General features: G+C 59.6%; 1 protein-coding gene across 1 annotated transcript; it reads left to right on the top strand.

The window, feature by feature from the left end:
- Positions 1-315: 315 nt before the first annotated feature.
- TIMM50 (translocase of inner mitochondrial membrane 50) lies at positions 316-8,417 on the top strand. Its single transcript, XM_058824542.1, has 11 exons — positions 316-512; positions 706-835; positions 1,354-1,385; positions 2,267-2,288; positions 3,280-3,338; positions 4,034-4,153; positions 4,570-4,674; positions 5,716-5,814; positions 6,438-6,594; positions 7,422-7,528; positions 8,230-8,417. The coding sequence occupies exons 1-11, from the start codon at positions 336-338 to the stop codon at positions 8,332-8,334; spliced, it is 1,113 nt and encodes a 370-aa protein (XP_058680525.1). The 5' UTR covers positions 316-335; the 3' UTR covers positions 8,335-8,417.
- The last annotated feature ends 1,643 nt before the right edge of the window (positions 8,418-10,060 follow it).

The raw sequence follows: 10,060 nt of genomic DNA, 5'->3' as shown, positions 1-10,060 counted from the left end.
GGGCCAACTTTGGGGATTTCGGGTCCGGTTTTGGGGCCAACTTTGCGGATTTCGGGGCCGCTCTCGGGGCTCGTGACGCCGCCATTGCCCCGGCCCCGCCTCAGCGCCTTCCCGCCTTCGCGCCCCTCTCGCCGCCGCCCGCTCTGATTGGCTGCCGCGCCTCTGGCCCCGCCTCCCCCACACCCCCATTGGCCGCCCGCCTCGCCGCCATTGGCTAAACCCCTCCCCGCCCCGCCCCTCTCCCTCACCTCTCGCCTCTGATTGGCTCTCCCCTCACTCACCCCCCGGCTCCCATTGGCCGCCGCCGCCGCGCCGGCGCGTTGCCGTACAGCAGCATGGCGGCGTCCATGGCGGCCCGAGCGGCGGCCTGGGGGCTGCGGCGGGCCCGGGCCGCGACCCCCGGGACTCCCGGGACCCCCGCGCCGCCCTCCGGGCCCCGCCGCGCCCTAAACGGCCCCGCCGCAGGCTCCGACACGGCCGCGGTGCTGCGGGAGCGGCTGCGGCAGCGCCAGGTGCGGACACGGGCAGGGGGCGGGCGGGGCGGGCCCGGCGGGCTGCGGGACCCCCGAGGGTCACCCGGTGTGCCCAGGTGCGCTCAGGTGCGTCCAGGTGCGCCCAGGTGTGCCCGAGCGTGCCCTGGGTGTCCCCGCGTGTGTCCTGGTGTCACCAGGTGTCCCGTGTCTCACCGGTCTCACCTGTCGCCAGGTGTCCAGCGCCGCTCCCCAGGATGAGGATCGGGGCTCCCCGGGCTCCCCGGGCTCCCTGCGGCTCCTGGCTCTGCGCCTGGGGGGGCTCCTGGCGGCCGCCGGAGGGGCGGCCGTGCTCTACGTGTTCGGTGAGTGCCGGGTGTCACCAGAATGTCACCTGCAGTGTCCCCACATGCCCCAAAAGTGTCCCCAGAAGGGTCACTAATGTCCCCAAAAACGTCCCCAAAAAGGTCACCAAGTGTCCCCCAAAATGTCCCCAAAAGTGTCCCCGAAAGGGTCCCCAGAATGTCCCCAAAAGGGTCCCCAAAAATGTCCCCAAAACTGTCACTAAAAGTGTCCCCAAAAGTGTTCCCAGAAGGGTCACTAATGTCCCCAAAAAGGTCCCCAAAAAGGTCACCAAATGTCCCCCAAAATGTCCTCAAAAGGGTCCCCAAAAATGTCCCCCAAATATCCCCAAATGTCGCCAGGAATGTCCCCAAAAATGTCCCCAAATGTCCCCAAAAGTGTCCCTAAAAGGGTCCCCAAAGGTGTCACAAATCTCCCCCAAAATGTCCCCAAAAATGTCCCTTAAAGTGTCACCAAAATGTCCCCCAAAATGTCCCCAAGTGTCCCCAGGTGTCCCCAAGTGTCCCCATTTCCTCCCCAGGCAGCAACTCCGTGGACGAGCACGGGGACAAGGTGAGGTGACAGCGGGGGGGGGGGGGTGTGACAATGGGGACAATCGGTGACCATCGGTGAGAATTGTCCCCAATTGTCCCCAATTGTCCCCAGTTGTCCCCAGAGGGGGTGGCAGGACAGGGAGCGGGGAGGGGGGGGCCGTCCTTGTGTCACTTTTGTCCCTTTTTTGTCCCTTTTCTGTTACTTTTTTGTCCCTTTTTTGTCACTTCTTTGTCACTTCTGTCCCTTTCTTTTTTTGTCACTTTTTTGTCACTTTTGTCACTTCTGTCCCTTTTTTGTCACCCCATCCCCTTCCTGCCGGCGGGGACATCAAAGGGGGTGGCAGCGGGTGACAATGGCCCGGGGGAGGGGACAACAGGACGTGAGGGGCTCGGTGTCACCTCCGTGTGAATTGTCACCGTCCCCGGGCTGGCCCTGTCCCCTCTGTGTCCCTTTTGTGTCCCCTTTGTGTCCCCTCGGGGTCCCCCCAAAATGTCATCGAAATGTCCCCAAAATGTCCTCCCAATGTCCCCACAATGTCCTCAAAATGTCCTCCCAAAATGTCCCCTCATTGTACCCTCTCTGTCCCCCCAATGTCCCCTCACTGTCCCCTCTCTGTCCCCTCACTGTCCCCTCACTGTCCCCCCAATGTCCCCTCACTGTCCCCCCAATGTCCCCCCAATGTCCCCTCACTGTCCCCCCAATGTCCCCTCACTGTCCCCTCATTGTCCCCTCATTGTCCCCTCAATGTCCCCCCAATGTCCCCTCTCTGTCCCCTCTCTGTCCCCTCTCTGTCCCCCCAATGTCCCCCCAATGTCCCCTCATTGTCCCCTCATTGTCCCCTCTCTGTCTCCCCAATGTCCCCCCAATGTCCCCTCTCTGTCCCCTCTGTGTCCCCACAGATCCCCGACGAGTTTGACAACGGTGAGTGACCCCGGGAGGGGACAGGGGAGGTGACAGTGCCACCGCCCCCAATGTCCCCCCATTGCCACCCTCAGTGTCCCCTGTGTCCCCCTCAGTGTCACCACGCCCTCAATGCCACCCCCAATGTCCCCTCATTGTCCCCTCGGTGCCACCACCCCCATTGTCCCCTCGGTGTCCCCATCCCGGTGCCGTTTGTCCCCTTGGTGCCGCCCCAATGTCCCCTCAGTGTCCCCTCATTGTCCCCTCGGTGCCACCCTCAGTGTCCCCCCAATTGCCTCTGCCATTGTCCCCTCATTGTCCCCTCGGTGCCACCCCCGTCCCTTTCACACCCGGTGTGACCCAAAAGGGGAGGGGGGGAGGGGTCCCTGTCCCCTCTGCGTGTCCCTGTCCCTTTCTGGGGGGTCCCTGTCCCTTTTTGTGGGTCTGGGGGTGTCCCTGTCCCTTTTTGGGGGGTCCCTGTCCCTTTTTGGGGGGTCCCTGTCCCTTTTTGGGGGGTCCCTGTCCCTTTTTGTGGGTCTGGGGGTGTCCCTGTCCCTTTCTGGGGGGTCCCTGTCCCCCTCTGTCTCTTTGGGGAGGGGTCTGGGGGGGGTCCCTGTCCCTTTTGGGGAGGTTCTTGGGGGTCCCTGTCCCCTCTGTCCCTTTTTGGGGGTCTGGGGGTGTCCCTGTCCCTTTTTGGGGGGTCCCTGTCCCTCTGGGGGGGGTCCCTGTCCCTTTTTGGGGGGTCTCTGTCCCTTTTTGTGGGTCTGGGGTCTCTCCTGTCCCTTTCTGGGGGTCTCTGGGGATGTCCCTGTCCCCTCTGTCCCTTTTTGTGGGTCTGGGGTCTCTCCTGTCCCTTTTTGTGGGTCTGGGGGTGTCCCTGTCCCTTTTTGTGGGTCTGGGGTCTCTCCTGTCCCTTTTTGGGGGTCTCTGGGGGTGTCCCTGTCCCCTCTGTCCCTTTTTGTGGGTCTGGGGTCTCTCCTGTCCCTCTGGGGTCTCACGGGGGCTCCCCCAGACCCGGTGGGGATCCGGCACCTGCGCAGAACCTACAAATACTTCAAGGACTACAGACAGGTGAGGCGGGGCAGGGGGGTTTGGGGGGTCCCGGGGGGGATTTGGGGGGTCCTGGGGGGATTTGGGGGGTCCTGAGGCTCTGGAGGGGGTCCTGGGGGGATTTGGGGGTTCCCAGGGGGTCCCCGGGGTTGGGGAAGGGGATGAGGGGGTGGGGGCTCCTGGGGCAATTGGGGAGGGGGGTGACCTCGACTTTGGGGTCCCTGTCCCCCTTTTGGGTGTCCCCAATATACCCAATGTCCCAATTTTGGGGTCCCTGTCCCCATTTTGGGGGTCCCTGTCCCCATGGGGGGGTCCCCAATGTCCCCAATGTCCCAATTTTGGGGTTTCTCTCCCCAATTTGGGGGTCCCTGTCCCCCTCCCCAGATGATCATCGAGCCCACCAGCCCCAAGCTGCTGCCCCTGTCCCCATTTGGAGGGGTCCCTGTGCCCATTTTGGGGTCCCCAATGTCCCCATTTGGGGGTTTCTCTCCCCGTTTTGGGGTCCCTGTGCCCATTTTGGGGTTCCTGTCCCAATTTTGGGGTTTCTCTCCCCGTTTTGGGGTTCCTGTCCCAGTTTTGGGGTTCCTGTCCCAATTTTGGGGTTTCTCTCCCCATTTTGGGGTTCCTGTCCCAGTTTTGGGGTTTCTCTCCCCGTTTTGGGGTTCCTGTCCCAGTTTTGGGGTTTCTCTCCCCGTTTTGGGGGTCTCCCTCCCCAGATGATCATCGAGCCCACCAGCCCCAAGCTGCTGCCGGACCCGCTGCGGGAGCCGTACTACCAACCGCCCTACACGCTGGTGATCGAGCTCACGGGGGTCCTGCTGCACCCCGAGTGGTCGGTGAGCGACCCCAAAACCCCCGCGATTCACCCCAAAAACACCACAATCCAAAAATCCCCCAAAAATGGCTAAAATCCCCCCCAAAAAAACCCAAAAACCCAGCCTAAAACCAGCCCAGAAACCCCAGAAATGTCACAGAGCTCACGGGGCTCCTGCTGCACCCCGAGCGACCCCAAAATCCCCACAATTCACCCCAAAACCACCAAAACCCCCAAATCCCCAAAAACAGCTAAAAACCCAAAAAAAACCCCAATAAAACCCAGCCTAAAAATACCCCAAATCTGCCCCAAACTACCGGAATTTGCCCAAAACCACCGGAATTCGCCCCAAACCGCCGTAATTTGCCCCAAACCACCGTAACTTGCCCCAAACCGCTGTAATTTGCCCAAAACCCCGGGAATTTGCCCCAAACGCAGCTGGTGACGGGCTGGAGGTTCAAGAAGCGCCCGGGCATCGAGCACCTCCTGCAGCAGCTGGCGCCGCTCTACGAGATTGTCGTGTTCACCTCGGAGACCGGCATGGTGAGGGGCTCTGGGGGCAATTCGGGGCATTTTGGGGCTTTGGGGGGGTTTGGGGGAATTGGGGGGAAATTTTGGGGGATTTTGGGGTTTTTTTTAGGGAGCTCGATGGTTCAGGGATTGCCCAAGATGTCTCTGAAAAGGGACTGCAAAACCAGTCTGAAATCCCCCCAAAAAACATCCCAAAACGCCCCAAAACAACGGCCTAAAACCCCCCAAAAACCAACACAAAAACCATCCCAAAACCAGTACAAAACTCCCGAATAAACCACCCCAAAATCCCCCAAAAAACCACCCCAAAATCCCCCAAAAAATCAGCCCAAAACGAGCCCAAAACCCCTCCAAAAAAACAGCCAAAACCATCCCAAAAATGCCCCCAAAACCACCATTAAACCCCCCAAAAAAAACACTCAAAAACCACCCCAAAACCCCCCAAAAATACTCCAACCCCAGCCCAAAACCACCCTGGCAATCACCCCAAAACCACCCTAAAACCCCACAAAAAATCCCCCCCAAAACCACCCCAAAACCTCCCAAAAAATCAGCCCAAAACCCCTCCAAAAAAACAGCCAAAAACACTCCAAAACCCCCCAAAAGATCACCTGAAAACCACCCCAAAAGCACCATTAAATCCCCAAAAAAACACCCCGAACTCAGCCCAAAACCCTCCAAAAAACACCCCAAAACCACCCCAAAACCTCCCAAAAAATTACCCCAAAGGCAGCCCAAAATCTCCCAAAGAACAGCCCCAAAACAGCCCCAAAACCAGTACAAAAACCTCCCAAAAAAAGACCCCAAAATCCCAGAAAACCACCCCAAAACCACAGAAAAGCTGGCTGCATTTTGGGGCCACTTTGTGGGTTTTTGGGGACGCTGCCAGGACGGACTGGGGACAACCCGGGGTGCCCCAAAACCGCCAGAAATGACCCAAAACCACCAGAAACGACCCCCAAACCACCAGAAACGGCCCCAAATCCCCAGAAATAACCCCAGACTGCCCGAAATGACCCAAAACCGCCAGAATTAACCCCAAAACCCCCGCAGACGGCGTTCCCGCTGATCGACAGCATCGACCCGCACGGCTTCGTGTCCTACCGGCTCTTCCGCGACGCCACGCGCTACATGGACGGGCACCACGTCAAGGTGGGCTCTCGTTTTGGGGCGAAAAACCCCCATTTTGGGTCACTCCATACTCCCTAACCACAGCCCCTCGTTTTGGGGTGAAAATCCCCGATTTTGGGGTGTCTCCTTGTAGGATATCTCGTGACTGAACCGAGACCCGGCGCGGGTGGTGGTCATGGATTTTGGGGTGAAAATCCCAGATTTTGGGTCATTCCACAATCCCTGACCCCAGCCCCTCATTTTGGGGTGAAAACCCCATATTTTGGGGGTGAAAATCCCGGATTTTGGGTCATTCCACAATTCCTAACCCCAGCCCCTCGTTTTGGGGTGAAAACCCCAGATTTGGGAGTGAAAATCCCACATTTTGGGTCATTCCACAATCCCTAACCCCAGCCCCTCGTTTTGGGGTGAAAACCCCAGATTTGGGGATGAAAACCCCAGATTTTGGGGGTGAAAATCCCGGATTTTGGGTCATTTCACAGGATATCTCGTGCCTGAACCGCGACCCGGCGCGTGGTGGTCGTGGATTGGCGCCGGGACTCGTTTTGGGGTGGGAATCGCGGGTTTTGGGGCGGGAACCCCGGGTTTTGGGTTACACCCCCATATTTTGGGGTGGGAATCCCGGATTTTGGGTTTTCTTGCAGGATATCTCGTGCCTGAACCGCGACCCGGCGCGCGTGGTGGTCGTGGACTGGCGCCGGGACTCGTTCCGGCTGCAGCCCCACAACGGGCTGGCGCTGCCGCGCTGGGACGGCGGCTCCGAGGACCGGGCGCTCTTCGACCTCGCTGCCTTCCTCAAAAGTGCGTGAAACAGCCCCAAAACCACCCCGAAATGCCCTTAAACCCACCCAAAATCCATCAAAACCCACCCAGAACTCACCAAACCCACCTAAACCCACCCCAAATCCATCCAAACCCACCCAAACCCCAGCGGCTCCGAGGACCGGGCGCTCTTCGACCTCGCTGCCTTCCTCAAAAGTGCGTGAAACAGCCCCAAAACCACCCCGAAATGCCCTTAAACCCACCCAAAATCCATTGAAACCCACCCAGAATTAACCCAGATTGACCCAAACCCACCCGGAACTCACCAAAACCCATTTGAACCACTCAAAATCCCTAAAATTCCCCCAAAATCCGCCTGGAATCCACCCCAAATCCTGAAGATCTACCCCAAATCCCTTGAAATCCCCAAATCCCCAAAACCCAACACAAATCACCCCTAAATGCCCCCCAAATCCCCCAGTTTTTCCCCAAATTGCCCCGAGGCACCCAGAATCCCCAAAATCCCTGGATTGCACCCAAAATGCCCCAAAATCCCCCCCGATTTCACCCCAAATCCCTAAATTCACCCCAAATCCATATCAGGTACCTAAAATCCACCTCAAATTCCCCCAGTTCCACCCCAGAATCTCCCAAATCTCCAAATTTTACCCAAAACGCCCCAATTCCACCCCAAATGCCGCAGCCATCGCCCTCAGCGGGGTGGAGGACGTGCGCTCGGGACTGCAGTGAGGACGAACCCCCCCAAATCCCCCCAAACCCACCCAAAATCCCCCCAAAAGTCCCCATTTCCACCCAAAATCCCCAATTTTACCCAAAACGCCCCAATTTCACCCCAAATCCCGCAGCCATCGCCCTCAGCGGGGTGGAGGACGTGCGCTCGGTGCTGCAGAATTATTCCCACGAGGACGATCCCCTGGCGGCGTTCCTGCGGCGCCGGACGCGCCTGGAGGAGGTGAGGGCACCTGGGCACACCTGGGACACACCTGGGCACACCTGGGGGCACCTGAAAACACACCTGGGCACACCTGGGGGCACCTGGGATACACCTGGGCACACCTGGGAGGGGCTGGGCACACCTGGGGGCACCCATAAATACACCTGGGCACACCTGGGACACACCTGGGCACACCTGGGGGCACCTGGGATACACCTGGGCACACCTGGGAGGGGCTGGGCACACCTGGGGGCACCCATAAATACACCTGGGCACACCTGGGCACACCTGGGGGCACCTGGGATACACCTGGGCACACCTGGGAGGGGCTGGGCACACCTGGGGGCACCCATAAATACACCTGGGCACACCTGGGGGCACCTGGGATACACCTGGGCACACCTGGGAGGGGCTGGGCACACACCTGGGCACACCTGGGGGCACCCATAAATACACCTGGGCACACCTGGGGGCACCCATAAATACACCTGGGCACACCTGACATACCTTAGGGGGCACCTGAGATACACCTGGGCACACACCTGGGCACACCTGGGCACACCTGTCGCACCTGTGCAGGAGGAGCAGCAGCGCCTGGCCGAGCTGGCGCAGAGGTTGGGCACACACAGGGGTTACCTGGGGGGTTCTATGGGGCACACCTGGCACACACCTGGCACACCTGGGCACACACCTGTCCCACACCTGTCGCACCTGCGCAGGAGGAGCAGCAGCGCCTGGCCGAGCTGGCGCAGGGCCGGAAGCCGCCCGGGGCCTTCCTGGGCTCCCTCGCCGGGCGCCTCTGGCCACGCTCCAAGCAGCAGTGACGTCGCCGATGACGTCACCGATGACATCATCGCCTCCACCTGCGCGGGACTCCGCCCCCGGGCGGGGGAAGGGGGGGGAGGGGATTGGGGGAGGGGTCCGGGGGGGTCCCGGCCCCGATTTGGGGCGAATAAAGGCGGAAATGGAGCTCGGGGAGCGCTGTGGTGCGCGGGGAAAGTTTGGGGTGAAACCCCGCGGGATTGGGAGGGTTGGGGTGAATTCCCCGTTTCTGGGTCCAAATTCTCCTTTTTGGGGTGGGTTTGGGGCCGAATCCCCATTTTCTGGGGCAAAATTCCCCTTTTTTGGGGCTGAATCCCGTGGGTTTGAGAGGTTTCGGGGCAGAATCCTCTTTTTGGGGCCAAATTCCACAGTTTTGGTAGGTTTTGGGGCAAAATCCCCCTTTTTGGGGCTAAATCTTCCTTTTTGGGGAGGTTTTGAGGTCGAATCCCCATTTTTGGGGCAAAATTCCCCTTTTTTGGAGCTGAATCCCCATTTTTGGGAGGTTTGGGGCTGAATTCTCGGTTTTGGGTGGATTTGGGAGGTTTGGGGAAAAATTTCCTCTTTTTTGGGGCTAAATCCCCGTTTTTCGGGTGGGTTTCGGGTGGGATCCCCATTTTTGGGAGGTTTCAGGCTGAATTCCCCTCTTTGGGGGTGAATCCCCCTTTCAGGGAGGTTTTGGGCAGAATCCTCATTTTTGGGAAGTTTTGGGCTAAATCCCCCTCTTTGGAGAGATTTTGGGGCCAAACCCCACGGTTTTGGGAGCTTTTTGGGGTGGGACTCCCCTTTTTGGGAGCTTTTTGGGGTGGAATTCGCCTTTTTGGGGCGCTTTTGGGTCCGAATCTCGCGGGTCTGGGAGGGATTTTTCCCTTTTTTGGGTCCCAATCGCCTTTTTTGGAGTTGTGGGCGTGGCTCCGCCCAAGTGGGCGTGGCTTTCCCCCTTTAAATGGGTCTGGGGGCGTCCCTGGGCTCAGAGCCCGCCGCTCCCGGCCCCGACGGGACCCCCGGGACCCCCCCATGGCGCCCCTCCCCCTCCGGGCCTTCCTCCTCCTCCTCCTCCTCCTCGGCCCCGCCCCGGTGAGGGGGGGGCGCAGTTGGGGGGGGGGTCCTGGGGGGAATTTTGGGGGGTCCTGAGGGGCTTTGGGGGGTCCTGGGGGTCTCTTGGGGGGGTTTTGGGGAGGATTTGGGGGTCCCGGGGGGTTTTGGGGGCGATTTTGGGGTCTCCGAGGGGGTTTTGGGGCATTTGGGGAGGATTTTGGGGACCTTGGGGGCAATTTTGGGGTCTCTGGGGGGGATTTGGGGGGTCCTGGGGGGCGTTTTGGGCTTGAATTTGGGGCTGGGGGGATTTGGGGGCTCTTGGGGGTAATTTTGGGGCTCTTGGGGGAATTTTGGGGGGTCCTGGGGGGCGTTTTGGGGTTCTCTGAGGTAAATTTGGGGATCTTTCGGGCAATTTTGGGGGTCCTGGGGGCGATTTTCGGGTTTCTGGGGTAACTTTGGGGGTCTCGGGGACAATTTGGGGTCTTGGGGAGGATTTTGGGGGTCTTGAGGGGGGAGATTTTGGCACACTGGGGGCGGTTTGGGGGTCTCAGCTGTCATTTTGGGGCTCTTTGGGGTAATTTTGGGCTCTCGGGGTTAATTTTGGGGGTCCGGGTGCAATTTTGGGGTAATTTCGGGGGTTTTTAGGGTCCCTGGGTGTAATTTTGGGTTAAATTTCGGTGATTTTAGGTTCTC

The sequence above is a fragment of the Ammospiza caudacuta genome, assembly GCF_027887145.1.
Source record: "Ammospiza caudacuta isolate bAmmCau1 chromosome 35 unlocalized genomic scaffold, bAmmCau1.pri SUPER_35_unloc_1, whole genome shotgun sequence".
Lineage (NCBI taxonomy): Eukaryota > Metazoa > Chordata > Aves > Passeriformes > Passerellidae > Ammospiza > Ammospiza caudacuta.
The sequence above is the reverse complement of the archived record's forward strand: the minus strand, read 5'-3'. Positions and strand labels throughout refer to the sequence as shown.